We start from the raw sequence: 18,955 nt of genomic DNA on the forward strand, positions 1-18,955 counted from the left end.
GAAAATGACAAGTTTAAAATGATTATGTATTAAGAGAACTCTCTGAATTTTTATTTCTCTTGAAATTTGGATTCTGGATGCAATTAGAGGACAGTGAGAGGACCCTGTTCTTTCACTCTGATGCCCTGTTGGCTACGTACTTTATTGCAGCCAACAAACAGTTTCAAATGTTGGGTCTCCTCCACACAGACTCTTTCTCTACTTTATATGTGTGACGCCTGCCACAGCATGGCTTGATGAGCAGTGCCATGTCTGCACCCAGGATCCGAACCAGTGGGCCCCAGGCCACCAAAGTGGAATGTGCGCACTTAACCACTGCGCCACTGGGCCGGCCCCAATATACAGGATCTCTTCTGTCCACCTTCCTTACGTTTTGAGACTTTAGAATTGTAGGTATGCTGTATTTAGTCTTAAGAACCTGAGTAACATACAAAGGATTACTTTAATAAAAAATTTTAATTTTCCTAGTGAACAGTAAGGAGTTCCTTGCAAAAGAAGAAAGCCAAATACCAGTGGATGAAGTGTTTTTCTACAGGTAATATACTTAATATACTTTCATTTGGGGAACTGTTTAAATTTTTAGATTCCTTAAAATGCTTTGTTAACATAGGCCCATCTTGAACAGATTGAGGAATATGTCAGTATGCATTTTTGTGAAGATTGATATCTACATGAAACCAATACAAGTAAATTTAGGGCTTTTGTTTTTAAGAATTTAGCTCAAATTTTGTTTTATGAATCTTGATTTTACAGATTTTTTTTTTTTTTTTTTTTTTTCTGGTGAGGAAGATTCACCCTGAGCTAACATCTGTGGCAAACTTCCTCTGCTTTGTTTGTGAGATGCCTCCACACCATGGCTCATGAGTGGAGTAGGTCCACACCCAGGCTCTGAACCTGCAAACCTGGGCCACCAAAGTGAAGTGTGCAGAACTTTAACAACTCAGCCATGGGGCCTGCCCCCTTGATTTTGTAGAATTTAATCTTGAATTTCTTTTTTTAATATATTAATTTTCTTACAGGCTTTAAATCTGTATCAGTCCAACATAATTATAAACAACTCATGAGTATTTGTCCAAAGCATGGCTCTAAGCAGAATTAGCAAAATTCATTGTGCTACTATAGAGATAAGTCCTAAACCTACTAGCATTATTACTAACGCCTTACAGTGGTAAAGGAATCTTATCTCATCTGATTGGTTAATGTGGTTTGATTTAGTTTGCTTTTTTTGAAACAATTTGTGTGAAGAATTTTGAGGGTTTGATCCTATCTGCAGAATGCTAGGCGTCACTGTACCCGGGTATAACAATAGGTCTAAGTGATGAAATGTTGTGATTAGACATCATTTAGAGCCACATTTTATACCATTGGAATACTTGTATCATTAGTGTTGACGCTGAAACCAGCTTTTACTATGTCATTTAATTTACGATGAGGTGAGGTGTTTTTTATGAAGAACTAAACCCAATCTTTGAAATTTATTGTACTTCACATTTCAAAAGTTTCCAACTATTTTTTGAATTCAAAACTATTTTTTCTATAATAAATACAAATTTGAGTCATTTATATCCAACTGAGTTAACAGCTTTTACACTTGTTTGTGTCACTGGTCACAGGTGTTTTGATTATAGTAAATTGGGCCCTTTAATAAAATTATCAAATATATAATATGCATTTTGTTTTAGGTATTATAAAAAAGTTGCTGTTTTTAAAGAGAAACAGAAACGGAATGCAGATGAAGAAAGTATAGAAGATGTGGATGATGAAGAATTTGAAAAGATGATTGGTAATTTGTTTTTGTTGACTCTTCAATTTATAAAATAGTCTATTACTATTTATTTTAGAACCATAGAATATTAGTGGTAGAAGTGGCTTTAGTTTAAAAAATCATTTAGCTAAGAATACCGTGCAAATCACAATGGAGGATTAAAAACTGATGGCTGGGGCTGGCCCCGTGGCCTGGTGGTTAAGTTCTGCGTGCTCTGCTTTGGTGGCCGGCATTATGTTCCCAGGTGCAGAGCTACACCACTCGTCAGCAGCCATGTTGTGGCAACAACCCACATACAAAATAGAGGAAGGTTGGCCACAGATGTTAGCTTAGGGCAAATCTTCCTCAACAGAGAAATTTTGATGGCATACGGCAGTTCACCCACATTTGCTCCAGAAAAATATATGATTGTGCTTGGACAGTTCATGGGGAAAAAAATTTGTATTTACATGAGTATTTTCATTCTTAAGGCCAAATCTCTTCTGAAAGAGAAAGCATTCTTAACTGTTTCTAATCTCCTTGCACTACTGGTGGCAATAGTCTGCTGTTCCATGTATTTTATCTTTATAATTCACAGAGCTAGAAAAACTTTAATTGAAATTTAGACTGAAACAAAAAACATGGGAAATTAGAAAAGCTTACATTGAGTTCACTTTTATTGCATATTGTAATATATCTACTAAAAATAAGCACTTAAATAGCTCTAATGTAGTAAAAAAGGCTGCAGTTGCTAAATATTTTATTTGATTTTTACCTTCTTTCCATAAAAGAACTGTAGAAAGAAGCTGAAATTAACTGGGACTGATTTTACTTTAGAGATTTAATTAAGGTCAGTGTATTCACAGGTTAATGTACATTAATAAAACACACCAGCAATAGTCAGATTTGTATCATTTTGGTGTTTACTTGTCATAAACAGCAGAATCATGACCATGTGTTAATTGATTCAGATATGAGACATATATCAACTTTGTTATTCTTTGCTGTATCTCACAATTTGTATATTCTCTGGCAGACACATTTGAAGATGATAATTGTTTCACCTCTGGAAAGGATGACCTTGATTTTGCTGGGTAAAATACTTCAATCTTTTTTGTTGTTGTTGTTGTTGTTGTTGTTGTTTTACTGTTTTCCCAGCGTTTCCCAAATTGTTGTCCCTCAGAACAGCAGAGCACAGACAGCACTGTGTGAATGTACAGGAGAAGGGTAGTGAAGTTAGTTTGGGAAATGGATACAGTACTTTCATTTTGGACGTTTATAATGCACATTAGTATATTAATTAAAGGTTCTGAGCCATTTTAACTCTCTTTTTAAATCTGTTAACAGAGTAATACCCTTCTAGTCACCAAAACACACTTTAGAAAACAGTGTCCTCTTTTACTTTACAAGTTGCTATTGTTATTTTTCTTCAGCAACATGAAAAAGAAAACAAAAGGAGCTAAGGCTGACCCAGAAGATGAAGATTCAGAAGGCAGTGATGATGACCTTGATAACTTGGACGATGATGAAGTTTCTTTAGGAAGTATGAATGAAGAATTTACTGAAATTGATGAAGATGGAGGAACATTCATGGATGTGTTTGACGATGAAAATGAGGGCATTCCAGGTAAGCGTTTTCAAAATATAAAATGCTTTTATATTTTTGTTTCAAAATATGAAACAAAGTATGTCTTCCTTTCTTCCTCACTGTAGGCTAGTTTTCCTGTTGAAGGTTTTTTAATATTACTCTGTATTCAGATTAATACTCAGATCAGCCAGAAATGTAAAGAGGACCCTTACCCCTCTCATTGAAACTGAAGGGTTTTCTTTAAAGCAGTTGAGTTTTGAGTTTTGGACTTTTATTTTAATCAACAATTAGGCTGTTTGGGCAATACCTATTGAGATGTTACATTCCCTTTTTAAAATGTTAGAATACTACTTAGCAGTTTCTAAAAGTTAATCAATATTCATCATAGCCCTAGAGCAGTCTTACTGTTTTTAAATTGCTTAATACCACATCTTGTTTTTGTTTTTGTTTTTGTTTTTTTGGTAACAGAACTTGACGAAGTCAGCTCCAAAGGCAATAGTAAGAGAAGCAAGAGAAAAGGTGCCAATGATTTTGACTTCGCTGGATCCTTTCAAGGTAAGAAAATGCATTTAGTCTTTTTCAAACTCACACAATGTGCATGTGAAAGTTGCTGTTATCATTTTGGGGAATTAACTTTTCTAAATTGGTTAGTACAATTTAGTTTATGTTTTTATAATGGATAATAACATTTTTCTGTATTTTTAATATGTGAAAATTGTTTCCCACATACACCTTCAGTAATTTTCTCTTCCTAAATTCCCTCCTCTCACATTTAAATGCCTCTAGATCATCTTTTCACTCGTGTTTAAACCATTCAGTTATATATGTAAGCCCTGGATTTTTCCATAGACAGCTATGGCGTTTTTCCTTTTCTCAACCCATTATTACTCTTGGCCATTTGACCCTTCTAAAAGTCCATGCTCTTTTTAAACTTCATTTTCCTTTTTTGTGAGATCTGCCATTTTGCTGCCATGACAAAATGATTTTAACTTCAAAAATATCTTACTAAAAAAAGATTTCTTCTTTATGCTAATTTGTTCTCTAGCATTTTTTAAAGTATACCATAACAGATTATGCTTTTTAATGTAACACTTATAAGATGCTAATAAGAGAAAAAAGTTTTATATTAGGTGATAATTTTAAATTTCTGATAAAAATGAAAAAAGCATTGTAATAAATATTTGATTCCTTAATTCTGTGGATAAATTCACAGGCTTGCTCCTTTTTCATGCTTTGCTTCTGTGCTTCTCTAGCTTCTACTTGCTATAAAGACTGATGAAGAATTTAAAAAACTGGCAAAGTTAAAAATAAAGTGTTTGACAATACTTTATTAAAATTAAACAGTAAATATTAAAAATATTTTTGAGGGGCTGGCCCAGTGACGCAGTGCTTAAGTTCATGCGTTCCGCTTTGGCAGCCCGGGGTTCACAGCTTCGGATCCCAGGTGTGGACCTGCACATCGCTCGTCAAGCCATCGTGTGGTGGCATCCCATATACGAAATAAAGGAAGACGGGCACAGATGTTTACTCACGGCCAATCTTCCTCACACACAAAAAAAATTGACAATAAATATCAAAAGTAATAAAATAACTATATATATTGGTAGTAGTCTTTCAGAGTTTTATGCCTACAAAATTTTTATCATCTCTTTCAAATATTGCTAACAATTGTAGTTCTCTTAATTAGATTAGATTTATCTCATGCATGTTTAAATTATAACATGTTATCTCCCAGATTTTATCTTCCATTGAGTGATGTAAGGTCACACTTTAATAGTAGCATATGCTCAAATATAAGGTAAAGTTTTCCTCCAGATCATCTCAGAAAAAAAATGTTGCTTTATCTTAAGTCCTCCTGAGACTGTCATACTGAAAGATTCTCTCTTGGGACCTTATTTTGAATAGTAAAGTACTATTTCAGAAGATACTAGGATCTCAAATCTCAATGAATAATAGTTTGGATGCTGACTGAAGGATACCTGACAGGATTTATTAAAACGAAAGAAGGAGGCAAAGAAATTTCAAACAGATGTCTTAATTGATCCTGGGGGAGTTTCACCCTACATTTGCAAATGTTGCATATCCTTAAGGAAAAACAAACCTTAAGAAGGCACTACTTGGGCCGGCCTGGTAGCACAGCAGTTAAAGTCCACATGTTCCGCTTTGGTGGCCCGGGGTTCGCCAGTTCGGATGCCAGGTGCAGACATGGCACCGCTTGGCAAGCCATGCTGTGGTAGATGTCCCACATATAAAGTACAGGAAGATGGGCAGGGATGTTAGCTCAGGGCCAGTCTTTCTTAGCAAAAAGAGGAGGATTGGCAGCAGATGTTAGCTCAGGGCTAATCATCCTCAAAAAAAAAAAAGGCAGTACAGAGTGCTTACTGATTGAAGTTATACACCTATTATAGGATGAATGAAAACCAAAAACATCTTTCCTAATGCTATACAAATGGGATTTTAGCTTAAGATAAAATATTCAATAATAGCATCATACACAGTTCTTAAATAACATAACCTACATTTCACCTTTATAAAACTTAACATGAAATTTTCTAGAAACTATTTTATCAAAAGTGGCTCTAGCAGCTAGCCCGGTGGCATAGTGGTTAAGTTTGTATGCTCTGCTTCCATGGCCTGGGGCTCACAGGTTCGGATCCCAGGCATGGACCTAGCATTGCTTGTCAAGCCATGCTATGGTGGCATCCCACATAAAATAGAGGAAGATTGGCACATGTGTTAGTTCAGCAATAATCTTCCTCACCAAAAAAAAAAAACCAAAGAAAAAAGTGGCTCTGGTAGATCCACGCAAAGACTTTACACAATTATTCATAGCAGCATTATTCATAATAGCCAAAAAGTGGGAACAACCCAGATGTCTTTCGACTGATGAATGGATAAGCAAAATATGGTACAGTAGTCCCCCCTTATCTTCGGGGGATACGTTCCAAGACCCCCAGTGGATGCGTGAAACCATGGATAGTACCAAACCCTAATATACTATGTTTTTTCCTATGTATACATACCTATGATAAAGTTTAATGTATAAATTAGGCACAGTAAGAGATTAACGACAATAATAAAAAAATAGAACAATTACAACTATAATAAAGTTTCTGTAGACCTTAGCAACCTCACCATAAGATTTTTTTTTCTTTCCTTATGAAATCAAGAACTTTCATCTTTTCACTTAAAGGAAGCACTTTTCGACTTCTCTTTGGCATATCCAAATTGCCAGCATCACTACTCTTGCGTTTTGGGGCCTTTTTTTTTTTTTGAGGAAGATTAGCCCTGAACTAACATCTGCCAATCCTCCTCTTTTTGCTGAGGAAGGCTGGCTCTGAGCTAACCTTCATGCCCATCTTCCTCCACTTTATATGTGGGATGCCTACCACAGCATGGCTTGCCAAGCAAGCAGTGCCATGTCCACACCTGGGATCTGAACTGGCAAACCCCGGGCCACTGAAGCAGAACAGGCAAACTTAACTGCTGTGCCACCAGGCCGGCCCCTGGGGCCATTATTAATAAAATAAGGGTCATTTGAACACAAGCACAGCAATCCCAAGAGAGTCGATCTAATAACCAAGATGACTACTAAGCGACTCACAGGCAGGTAGCGTATACAGCGAGGATAGGCTGACACAGGAATGATTCACATCCCAAGTGGGACAGCGTGAGATTTCATCAGGCTACTCAGAATGGCTCGCAATTTAAAACTTAGGAATTGTTTATTTCTGGAATTTTCCATTTTTTCAGACCGTGGTTGACCTCGGGTAACTGAAACCGAGGATAACGGGACTACTGTATACCCAAATAATGGGATATTATTCAGCAGTAAAATGGAGTGAAGTACTGATACATGCTATCATATGGATGAGCCTCAGAAATATTATGCGAAGTGAAAGCAGCCAGATACAGAAAACCACATACCGTATGAGCCTGTTTAAAGGCAACAGCCGGAAAAAGCAAAGCCTTCTTGGCAGGGGCGGGGTGGGGGTGCACCGGGACCCTTTGGAGCCGATGGAAATGTTCTGAAATTGCGCTGTGATGACAGTTGGACAACTTTAAGTTTACTAAAACATATTGAACTATACACTTGAAACGGCTGAATTTTATGACAAATTTTGTTCCTTAGTAAAGCAGTTTTTTAAAAGTGGCTCTAGCAGTATCAGAGACATTGATGTCAAAGATATGAAGAGTTGGAATAATAGTGTTTCAGGGAAAGTGACAATGAAAAAAATATTTCTAGTTAATATACTTTTAGATAATGTGATTTTAAATGTATGAATTAAAATTTAATAAATACTAAAAATAGACATTTTACTGTTTTATTTATGTTGAAAAGTTTATATATTCAGAATTATAGGTGAGTTTTTTTTAAAGAGAACCACTTTATTTTGAGTATTATAAAGGAAACTTTATTTATAACACAATAAACATACCTTCCATCAATTTCACAGTCAGTCCAAAGTATAAAACCTCTGACATAATTAGAATTTACATTTTGTCTTAAATATTTCAAAATCCATCCATGTCAACTTTGGAATTTTAATCTTGCCTGATAGTATGAAATAGGGTAAACCTTGATCAGTGGCCAAATCTGAAAGACAAGAAGACACTAATGTCATCTGAACAGTTCTGTTGAGATATTAACTTTTTAAAAATAACTGTATACTAACTCTTAAATAAATCATATTTGTCTTTAAATACCAGCTACTTAATGGTGCTAGAAGATAACTGCAGTTGTGTATTTTAACTCAAATATAATTTTTTTAACAAAATTACGTTTCAAGATTTATGTTGTTCCAAATCTTTGGATTTACAATTTAATAATCTAGGTTTACACTTTTTTTTAGGACCAGGTAAAAAAAAGAAAAGAAATCTCAGTGACTCCAACCTATTTGTATCTGCTGAAGAGGTAAGGCTAATGTACTACTTTAAGAAATTAGCTATTCTACATTGTTTGAAGTTTTCTAATAAATTTATCCCTATTTTTTAAGTTTGGCCACCTACTGGATGAAAATATGGGTTCCAAGTTTGATAACATTGGCATGAATGCCATGGCTAACAAAGATAATGCAAGTAAGTAACTTGAATTTTTTATTGAGGTTTTAAAATAGCCTTAACTTAGAACTTCTGAAGATATAAATATTTTTGGAGGCCCTTCATACAGTAAGAGCAGGTAAAACAGTTCCTTACAACTCAGAAGGAATGGCTTTTTCATCTCTCTGTCTAGGAAGCTTATAGGATTAAAAACTAGGCTACAGCAAAAAGGACTACAGCTTACAAAAGTCACTCCAGTTGTTTGAGAGAGGCAGGCTGTGTTTCTGTAGTAGGGGGTTGCTGAGTAACTTTATAAGCGCTTCATAGGCCTTTTCATTATTTCTGATATTGATAGTTACTGGCTTCTGTTCTTTAAACAATAAAAGTAAATAAAACCCTTAGACCATTTGTTCCTTTCCTGTTCTAGTCCTTTTTATTTGTAAAACAGTAATCTTTGACAGTAAATACAGAAGGAAAGCAACACACAAGCAGGGGATTTGCATGTGGATGGTAAAGGACTGTAGGCCGTGGCAGACCAGAAGTTCCTGTTTCTCAGTAGATGTTCTGTGGTGGCACCAACAGTCTATAAGTGCTGTGCTCATCTTTCTTTCCCCCTCAAAGGTCTCAAACAGCTTAGATGGGAGGCTGAACGCGATGACTGGCTACACAACAGAGATGTGAGAAGTATCATCAAGAAAAAGAAAAATTTCAAAAAGAGGAGGCCAAAAACCACTCAAAAAATTAAAAAGCAAAGGAAATGAGTGTTTTCTAAATAAATTACAAATTAAAGTTCTACTTACTCCTAACTCTTGCTGTTGAACCATTTTTCTTGATCTTGCTCTCTGATTCCATACATTCCAGACTGTTCAATGGATTTGTAATAAACTATAAATAAAAATAGTCATTTATAAAATCGTGTGAAAGTGTTAAACTACACTGAGAAAAATCAAACTTTTCTCCCTTATTTTGTACACAGTAAAATGCAAAAGCTGATAACTGGATACGTATCTCACGTACAAGCTCTAGGATCGCTACTAGCATTGTAATGAGCACTATTTACTAAGCATTACTAGATACCAGATACTGTGCTGAGCAATTACACAATGTCATCTTGTTTAATCCTTGTAACAGTTCATGAGGTGGGCATTATCATCTCTACTTGACAGAAAGAAACAGCTCCAAGAAGTTAGCAAACCAGACATCACGTTAGCTTCTAAGGTTTGATCCCATCACCACCTCAGATATATCTCATTCCACAGTCTACATTCTGAACCACTGAAAGAATTAAGGACCCAGCCCATTAGCTGACTGCCCTCACCTCCAGATGAGAATTTTCTTCATGTTCTGCTCTCAGAAGGAGCTAAAATAGGGATGAATAGTATTTTTTGGAAATTGACATCACAAAATAAGTCATTTAGCCCTTAATAGGTCATAAAGAAATTACTTAATTTATAGGTTACCTGAAAAAGTTATTTTGTACTCTTATTTTTACTTAGCGAAAAACATACCTTCCAAGATGAAAGGGAATTTCTTGCTCATCGTTTGCCTGAAATCTGATGAAAAAAGAAGTCTTAAAATCAGATGTGATTAAAACATGGAGCCATAATTTAGTGCTAGCTTCAGGGTCTATAGATAGGAATCCTGTAGATTAGAAATTCGTGTTAAGGTGAAATATCTCCTTTTGGATAGGATCTAAGTTGCACTTGCCTTACATGTAGCCTTCCGTAGTTACTTTGGAGTTTTTAAAATTTGGCCTGTATATATGATATAATTTATTTAGAAATGGTATTTAAAAGCAAATTTTCACTGTTAGTGTGTAATTCCCTTATGTAACTTTATGAATTGTTTTTGTGGATGCCATTTTACCTTGTTATGGAATTAGAAATGACTTTTGTACCCAGTTTCTGAAGTTGATCCTAAACTTTAATTTGCTTTTAAATACTGTTTGGGTGTTTTCTTTTATACTCTTATAGTTTAAAAGTATAGAGATTTTGGGGCTGCCCTGTGGCTGAGTGGTTAAGTTCGTGCACTCCTCTTCGGCAGCCCAGGGCTTCGCTGGTTCGGATCCTGGGCGCAGACATGGCACTGCTCATCAGGCCATGCTGAGGTGGTGTCCCACATAGCACAACCAGAGGCATCACAACTAGAATACACAACTATGTACTGGGGGGCTTTAGGGGGAAGAAGGGGGAAAAAAACAGCAACAGATGTTAGCTCAGAGCCAATCTTAAAAAATATATGAGTATGGAGATTTTGTGAATATCCAACAGCATCCTGGAACTGTTCGAGTGAAGTACTTTAAAAAGACAAGTGACAAGTTTCGAAGATGGCCACCACCCTGGGCTGCTATTCCCTGCTTTAGGGAAAGAGAAAGCAGCACTTCTTAAGTTTAAAAGTTGAGGGTTCTAATATAAAATGTCCCCCTACAAAAACGTCAGAGCACCATCAGTGATAGCCAGTGGCAAGGGGAAGGTTTTAGCTCCCAGTACTAACGCAGAGGAAGAACTCTGCTAGCCTGCGAAACCAGTCGCTTGACAATTCAGCTCTGCTGCCTCTTGCTTGCTCAGTCTATCAAACAACAAGGTATAACGGGCAGGCTGAAGTCTTCCATCTGTGCGCCCAAGCTAAGCCAGCTCAGAGACACTTGCTCTGTGCCCCCTGCTAGTAAATCCATGGAAGTGTGAAACATTTTCCCTGGTTTACAAACAACAGTTTTCTTAGGGAGAAGTAAGAGCCATTTAGTCTACAATAATTAATACCTAGTTTCCCCTTGTACCCATAAAAATGCCTAATACAGTGAATCTGAAGAAGCAATTTCTGTAAAAATGCCATTTAGCACCTAAAGTGCATTAGCAAACTGTACACCCCTCTAGAAAACATGAACTTCTGAATTATTACCTTGGCTTGTATTCATCTTAGTAAACAAAAAATATGCTCCAAAAATGCCGAAAAGTTCAGCTACTAAAACTCCTTTAAAGATCTTCTTTGCCAGTGGTTCCATAGTGCGGGCCATCCTAAGTTTAACAAAAACAATTACATGTAAACCTGAATGAGCATGTTCACACTTCTTACCACTTCTATAAAAATAACTCCAATTCCTTCCCACAGTTTGACATTATCTATATAGGAATAAAACCCCAAAGTTACTATATACTTATTTGTATTAGGCATGGCCCACGGTCCCACTTTTCAGTCTCCATGTCTATGGGGCACAAGGTACCAAAAACATGATTGAATAAAGCACAGAGAGTTGATAAAATTGAAGGCATTGTAAAAAGAACAGTTTATGGAACTAAGATTTTAAAGTTGTCTAAGAATACAGAATGGTGGAAGATCGTGTAGATCATTTTTTCACCTGAACTAGGAATTAAGATATAACGTAAGGGACAGAATATGTGAAAGCTCTTTGTAAAGTACCCTACAAGAAACAGGTCATTCTATAAGTGGCGGTACATATTTTATAGCTGGAGGTTTTCATTTATTTATATAACATACATTGAACTATGTGCCATAGTCCAGGCACATTATACAAATTCGAGCAATAAACTCACTGGTTCTTCTTCCTGAGGGGCTGCTAGTCTAACAGTATTTTCAAACTAATAGCATCACTCAAAAGGCTCGTTAAACATGCGCATGCCTCGGCCTCAGCCTGCAATTCCGCACCGCCAGATTCTGACTCAGCAAGTCTAGGGTTGGCAGCCAGTAATCTGCCCCTTAGCAAGAAACTCCAAATGACTTTTACACAGGAGGTGCCTGGACCACACGAGGAAGAAAAGTGACCACCATCACCCAGTAAGTGGCAAAAGTAGACTTTAGATCTTGATTCTCTTCCCGTAATTAAAATAAAAGCTAATCAAAAGAAAGGTTTGTCTTTATTCTCTTTCTCTACAATAAAAGCTAAACAAGGAAAAGGGCTACATAAGTTGAGAAGATAGCATATATGACTCTTACTGAATACATGAAACGTAAACCCAAGTTTTTACTCTGCTGCCCTATAACCCCAAAGTCAAGAACGACAGGAGAACCAGTCGTTTTTCATCTCCGGATTTGGATATTGTCCTCTGTCTGCTCTTCCTCACACTGTTCTCTGTCCTCTGGCAGAGATGGCATGTTCTGATACTCCACGGTCCCAGCTCTGCTCACTGTCCTGCCTTCGTTCGCTTTTGACTCCTCTTCATAGTGCCTGAGGGTGGGGGTAATTAATACCCTACTTTTGTAGGATTATCCTACTAATAGTGTTACCAGGTGTCCCTTCCCCCCAAAATTCCCTTCTCTCATTTTGATAATGTGATCACCCTGGGGACGAAAAGATTAAAACTTTATTATTCTTACCTAAAAGAAATGAAGCAGAAGTTAAAAAAGAACTTACATATAAAACCAAGAGGCGGGTGAATGGGTGGGAAAGGAGAATTGTTTTGCACTGTTTACTACAATGCTGTACACTACAGACAGGAAATAAGTCAGGATCACTACAGAGAGTCTGCTTGGGGTTCTTTTTCTTTTTTTTTATTATATAAGTTCCAGGTGTACAGCATTAAAATTGAACATCTGCGTACACTACAAAGTGATCACTGCCACCAGTCTAGTCACCATCCGTCACCATACAGTTGACCTCCTGCACTCTTTGCCCACACCTCCTTCCCCTCTGGTAACCACTAATCTGTTCTCTGCATCTATGAGTTTTTTATTTTGTTTGTTTTATTTTTTATCTTCTAAATATGAGTGAAATCATACAGTATTTATCCTTCTCTGTCTGACTTATTTCACTTAGCATAATACCCTCAAGGTCCATCCATGTTGTCACAAATGGCAGGATTTCATTCTTTTTTATGGCTGAGTAGTATTCCATTGTACATATATAACAGCTTCTTTATCCATTCATGCATAGTTGGACACTTAGGTAGTTTCCATATCTCAGCTATTGTAAATAATGCTGCAATGAACATAGGGGTACATGTGTCTTTTCAAATTAATTTATCCACTTTGAATAAATACCTACAAGTGGAATAGCTGGGTTATATGGTAGTTCTATTCTTAATTTTTTGAGGAATCTTCATACAGTTTTCCATAGTGGTTGCACCAATTTACATTCCCACCAACAATGTACAAGAGGGTTCCCTTTTCCCCACATCCTCTCCAACACTTATGTCTCGTCTTTTTTATAATAGCCATTCTAACACGTGTGAGGTGATACGTCATTGTGGTTTTGATTTGCATTTCCCTAATAATTAGTGATACTGAGCATCTTGTCATGTGCTAGTTGGCCATCTGTATATTTTCTTTGGAAAAATGTCTATTCAGATCTTTTGCCCATTTTTTAATTGGGTTCTTTTTTTGTTACTGAGTTGTATGAGGTCTTCATATAGTTTGGATATTAACCCTTTATCTCCTGGGGTTATTTAATATTCAAGGAGTAAAAAAACCAAAGCAAATACAGCCTACCTGCAGCCAAATCCAGTGTAAGGAATCCAAGTAAAATTTTGTTTTGTTTTGTTGGGAGAGGACAAGGCCAAGAGTTCAAAATATAAAATCCAAATAACACTGTATAATAAAACATTCACCTTTCTTAAAAATATATGTACACATTTTACATTCCAAGTCCCTCATCTTAGGAGAGGTGTACAATTATAACGACTGATAAAACCCATTTGATAAAGACCACCAAAGGCATACCTGCCTCGACAAAATTAGGTTCCTAACTGGCAGAGGAGGAACAAGATTAGACAAGTTTTCGGAGAAGGGTGGAACTTAGGTGAAGTTTAAAGTAAAACAGTCCTCTGATGGGCTCAAAGAAAAGGAGGGCTGTGTGTCATGAGGTTACCGTCACACTGGACTGAGGAGCTGACTCAGGGTGCACAAGCTTAAGACAAAGGTGCAATGTTGCGTCCAAAAACCCCTCATCTGTGCACCAAAGCTGGAAATCGACAGGCCCAGCATCTCCAGCCAACATGATTTCAAACAGCAAGGTCTCTCACACTCTAGATGTTGGAGAACAAGATTTCTCAGCTATCTCCCTGGGTGTGATCAGCAAAAGCAGTTTTTCCAGGTTCCCACGGGCAAGAGCCAAGCAACCAGCGAGGCCTCCGAGAGCTGCCTCAGGCTGGCTGCCCACGATCGTCACCGCCGCACGACCCCCCGCATCAGGGGACCCTCTCCCCGGTCCTCTGGCGGTCCCCCGCCCGCCCGGGCTCCCTGGACGCTCCGACCCGGCCAGCAGCTGACACGAGCGGGCAGCGCAAGCGGCACCGTCCCCGCCTCGGGGCCAAGGTCGCCGAGCAACCCGGAAACAGTCGGGAGGGCCTGTCCCGCGCTCCTCCGGCGGAATAGATAGAGTGAAGCCAAGCGTTCCCCGCATGACCCCAGAGCTCTGGAGAGGCCCTCAGAACGCCTGCCTGCTGTGGGGAGCCCAAGTCAGGCCGCCGGGCTAGAGCCACGCAGCCGGGTCCTACCTGAGCTGCCGACACGCGGGGCTGCGCATGCGCAGGGGTTGGCAGAGCCCCGCCCCTCCTGGCGCTGGCCCCACCCCCACACCGTGATTACCATTTATCAGGCTCTTACTGAGTTGATCCTGACTGAGGGCTACATTATTTTATTTAATCCTCACGACAACCCTGTGTCATAAGAGGTGCTATGAGTATCATTTTATAGAAAAGGCAAGAGGTTTACCCTGCCCAGGCTCACACAGCTAATTAGAGACAAAACTTGGGTTTGAACTAAAGACACTGACTTGAAAGCCTGCGCTCGGTCATTTTTCTACACCCTGCAACCCAAAGTGTGATAGTCTCCGAGAGTCAGCATTATCGGCATCGACTGGGAGCTTGTCAGAAATGCAGACCTACTGACTCAGAATCTGCATTTTAGTCAGAGCCCGAGACAATTCTTTTGCAAATTAAAATGTGAGAAGCACTGCGTGTATTGCCTTCTGGGTAGCAGAAGGCAGAGGAGGAGGAGAAAAGGAATATAAAGGTCTGTTAAAGTACCATGTGCAAGACAAAGCCTGAAATACCCAAAATAGTTAGACACAGATCTGCCTTCACGGAAGTTATAGTCTAGGAGGGGGTAAAATATACCCACAACTAACCAATGAAAAGTACACCAGGATGAGCGCCCGGCGGCTTCTGATCTGAGGGATCCATGAAGGTTTTAGAGAATGGGCGCTGGATGGAGCTGCCTGTCAGTGCCAGGTAAAGGAAGTGTCTCTGAGGGCTCTCTGAGACCGCCCCAGTTTTCCTATGTGACTCCCACAGTCCGGCCCACACGGTTCATTTGCACAACTAAACTATCATAAATCGCGAGAAATGTGTATGCGTAAACTATATTCATTTAAAGCATGTCAATAGTCAAAATCACTCAGGTCTACACAGATCCAGAGCTTCAAACTGTTGCTTCCACTTCATCAACATTACTCGTATCCTCTTAACGTTCGGGCTTCACACTGGCTCTTGATCTCTTCTATCTGCTCTTTAGAAACTGCCTCTGGCTTGAATCTTCATTCTATTAATATTATGTGTCTAACGTTCTCTCAAGCTTTTCTCATAAGATCTCTTTTTGCACCGTGTTTTTTATTTTCTGTTATTGTTTTTGCTGTCATAACAAATTTGTCTCAAACTTTTCAGAACTCTAGCGCCAGGCATCACCTACTTTGTTGAGGTTCCCTTTTCCCCTTCGACCATTACATCCAGAATCTTTAGAGATTCATCCCCATTCAAAGATTCAGCCGCAATAAATGTTTCTCATTTTAAAAGCAACCCCTATGACTTCCAACAAACAATTTGTTTAAAAATATATACAGATATCACTTAAGACACTACTCTATGCCTTGAGCTGCCAGGCCGTCCATTGGTTTGAAATATCAGAGCATCTGTGTTAAAGGTACCAGGATGACAAAACAAGATGAAAAAGTAATTGAAACGGTTCAGATTGAAAAAAGAAAAGAAAAAAATCCCAAAAGACCTTGATAACAAAGGCTGAAACAATTGCACAGAAACTCAATCACTTCCACTGGGGAGTGTATATAAGCCAATTAAGGGATGTTGTTAACTGGAGTGGGAGTTTCCCAGTATCACACAAAACTTAACACCCTCACATCCACTTCTTACACATTGTGGACCCCACCATAGATTTCATAAACATGCTTTGAGATAAGGAACACTTGGCCGCGAGGGTTAGGGCGGGAAAAGTGGAGACTCCAGTGGAGACTTTTTGATCAATAATAGGGGTAGAGGGCAGGGGGAGTTGGGGAAGGTGGAAGAGACTCTAGTGGCAGATTTTCAAAATGTCACTGATTGTCACAAGTAGCAGGTATAAGGGCTGCACCTCGGGGTAATTGGGGCGAGGGGGTAACTAACTTGCCCCAGTCCCAACCCCAGAATGCAAATGCTCAAGCTCCTCTGTTCAGAAGTCCAGTCGATCCTCCTTCAAGTCTCCAGCACCTTTCCAAAGGGTCCTTTGCGGGCTGTGCATTCCCAGTGCGAGCTTGATTTGCTAACTCTGGCCAAGGGATGCAAGTGGCCAGGAGGAAGTTCTCCTTTTGGCATCATGCCCGAGGCACAGAATCTGGCTAGAAGAAGAAGACTGGAAGAAGTCCCAGTCTTCTGTAGCAGCCACAGTTCAAGGGCAACAGGGATCTCCACACTAACAAGGACCTAGGAGTTTACTGTCCATTCTCCCATGGTTGCCTCAGGGTAGGAGCAGCTAGCCAATCTGACCAGGATTCTGAGACAGCAGAGATTAGTCTAGATGAGTCATTGCTGCTGGGTGCCAAAGGACACCTTACTGGACAAGAGGGGCCCAGGAGCTTGGTGATGGCCCAGCCTTCCGTTCAGATGGCCAAAAGACACAGCGAGGTGGAGGGTAGACTGCCAGGGGCCAGAGTGGAATGGTTCTCTGTCACCTTTGGTCCTGGAGGCCAAAGCATTACCAGATAAATGGTCCTGGATCCCGAATATTTCCAGCATCCACCATCTCCTGGACTCCATCTCTGCCTTCCTGGTGTTCAACTTCTGAAGAAGGGAGCCAGTTTTTAGTAAATTCCCCAAATACAAAGAGGTTACAACCCTCTCCCACATGCAGGATTTCACAGTAAATTTCAATCCTGAACTACATCGGGAAGTAGCACTTCTCTTGTTAAGAGAAAAAAGCATGACTTAATCCTGAGTGGCACCCCACTACATAGAGAGGAAGATAGCACAGGAAGGCCAATTTAGTTCCCCCTAAAAATCAGCTTTGGGCCAATCAGGGTACAGGAGCCCAATGCTACTTGGCCCCTGCTGTACTAATCAGACTTAATTTCAATCACCCTAGACATTTTGTCACTCGTTTTCTCTCTCTCTCTTTTTTTTTTTTTTTGGTAGAAAAAAAATTAAAAGAAAAGAAGGTAAGAGGGAAGGATCTCTTTAATCTCAAGGAAAGGAGCTTTAAATACACCTCCCATGCTGCTGCCACCAAAAGCATGAGCCAGGCCAGGATGGGTGGGATGCAAGGAGCTGAAAGGGGAACTGGTATTTCACAGAACATGAGGCCCACCTGCACTCAAAGGCAGGCCAGTGCAGATGCATTACACAGTCTAGGTTATTTTGGAACCATTCATGCTACTGTTCCCCGCAACACGCATGCCAGCAATGAAGAGGGGAGTAAGTAGAATTGTTGGGGTTGACAGGCTGCCCCGGGCCTAGGAAGACTAACAAGAATCAGAGCTCACATACCAATTCCAAACAGCCCCAAATCCTCCCATAATGACAGGCATTAGTGTCAGAACAGGATCCAGCCATATTGTCTTTTTTAATGTTTTACCCACTAAGAAGCAAACAAAGGACAACAACAACATTTGAATTAATGTCTTAAATTCTTCCTTCCCAGGGAAACAAAGATTCTTTACAATGTAAGGGACAATGCCACTAAGCAGCTTGGCCGGGGGCCAGTCCTACCCCTTTTCTTTTTTGGGAGGGAGATTCTGAAATACACAACCTTCCCACCAACAGTGGACAGCATCCCATTATTATGTAAGGTAATAAGACCTTCAAAGGGGAGCGCTGTCTGGAAATGCAAAAATAGTAAGATACTCAAATATTCTAATTTTACCTTTTTACATACTTTTAAAAAAATAATCACATATATAACAAAACCCACATACCTCTTCCTAACTAGGAACCCTTTTTGATCAGTTCTTTCCCCTCTGTAAATGGAGATTAAATGTTGCTCTCCTGAGCTGGCCCAGTGGCACAGCAGTTAAGTTCACAGGTTCCCACACTTCAGCGGCCAGGGATTCACCAGTTTGCAGCCGGGTTGCGAACGTGGCACCACTTGGCAAGCCATACTGTGGCAGGCATCCCACATATAAAAAGTAGAGGAAGATGGGCACAGATGTTAGCTCAGGACCAGTCTTCCTCAGCAAAAAGAGGAGAATTGGCAGCAGATGTTAGCTCAGGGCTAATCTTCCTCAAAACAAACAAACAAAAAGTTGCTCTCCCACTGCCTGCTTCAGTAAGATACTTTCTGCTGACATAAAATTTCTTCAGTTCTATGATGCACATGTTTCCATATGCTTACTTTTTTGAATTGGAAAGCATCTTTGAAATTGGAGG

The 18,955-nt window shown here is 39.3% G+C and overlaps 3 protein-coding genes across 16 annotated transcripts in view; 1 reads left to right on the plus strand and 2 right to left on the minus strand.

Annotated features, from left to right (window-relative positions):
• Nucleotides 1-9,285, plus strand: part of CEBPZ (CCAAT enhancer binding protein zeta) — a 24,994-nt gene extending 15,709 nt beyond the window's left edge. For both annotated transcript variants that reach the window (XM_023619230.2, XM_023619229.2), the window contains exons 9-16: nucleotides 469-535; nucleotides 1,683-1,783; nucleotides 2,781-2,838; nucleotides 3,178-3,371; nucleotides 3,801-3,887; nucleotides 8,186-8,247; nucleotides 8,330-8,411; nucleotides 8,994-9,285. In XM_023619230.2, the coding sequence (XP_023474998.1) occupies nucleotides 469-535; nucleotides 1,683-1,783; nucleotides 2,781-2,838; nucleotides 3,178-3,371; nucleotides 3,801-3,887; nucleotides 8,186-8,247; nucleotides 8,330-8,411; nucleotides 8,994-9,133 (791 nt within the window). In that variant the 3' untranslated portion in view covers nucleotides 9,134-9,285. The remainder of the gene's footprint in view (nucleotides 1-468; nucleotides 536-1,682; nucleotides 1,784-2,780; nucleotides 2,839-3,177; nucleotides 3,372-3,800; nucleotides 3,888-8,185; nucleotides 8,248-8,329; nucleotides 8,412-8,993) is intronic.
• On the minus strand, nucleotides 2,645-14,881 carry CEBPZOS (CEBPZ opposite strand). 13 transcript variants are annotated; one of them, XM_070234832.1, is made up of 8 exons: nucleotides 14,822-14,881; nucleotides 11,271-11,386; nucleotides 9,881-9,925; nucleotides 9,173-9,257; nucleotides 7,772-7,929; nucleotides 7,260-7,371; nucleotides 5,434-5,624; nucleotides 2,645-2,948 (listed from the first exon to the last, which is right to left on the minus strand). In XM_070234832.1, the coding sequence occupies exons 1-4, from the start codon at nucleotides 14,848-14,850 to the stop codon at nucleotides 9,175-9,177; spliced, it is 273 nt and encodes a 90-aa protein (XP_070090933.1). In that variant the 5' UTR covers nucleotides 14,851-14,881; the 3' UTR covers nucleotides 2,645-2,948; nucleotides 5,434-5,624; nucleotides 7,260-7,371; nucleotides 7,772-7,929; nucleotides 9,173-9,174. The 13 variants fall into 13 exon arrangements, with proteins under 13 accessions (XP_070090933.1, XP_070090932.1, XP_070090924.1 ...); XM_070234831.1 differs by having other exon boundaries at nucleotides 5,434-5,680; XM_070234823.1 differs by having other exon boundaries at nucleotides 14,348-14,828.
• A 1,034-nt stretch (nucleotides 14,882-15,915) lies between these two features.
• LOC138917612 (SH3 domain-binding protein 1-like) overlaps nucleotides 15,916-18,955 on the minus strand; it is a 37,928-nt gene continuing 34,888 nt past the window's right edge. The window contains exon 5 of the mRNA XM_070234842.1: nucleotides 15,916-17,374. The gene's annotated coding sequence lies outside the window, so the exon portion shown is untranslated. The remainder of the gene's footprint in view (nucleotides 17,375-18,955) is intronic.

Source organism: Equus caballus, chromosome 15 (assembly GCF_041296265.1).
Source record: "Equus caballus isolate H_3958 breed thoroughbred chromosome 15, TB-T2T, whole genome shotgun sequence".
Taxonomy (NCBI): Eukaryota; Metazoa; Chordata; class Mammalia; order Perissodactyla; family Equidae; genus Equus; species Equus caballus.

Excerpts from the sequence above, each read along its gene's own strand:
- CEBPZOS (XM_070234825.1), bottom strand. The coding sequence starts at position 14,727 with ATGCGGGGAACGCTTGGCTTCACTCTATCTATTCCGCCGGAGGAGCGC. Across the intron at positions 9,926-11,270 it reads TAAGATGAATACAAGCCAAG|ATTTCAGGCAAACGATGAGC; the intron begins GTAATAATTCAG and ends TTTTTTCATCAG. Across the intron at positions 9,258-9,880 it reads ATTCCCTTTCATCTTGGAAG|TTTATTACAAATCCATTGAA; the intron begins GTATGTTTTTCG and ends TTTTATTTATAG.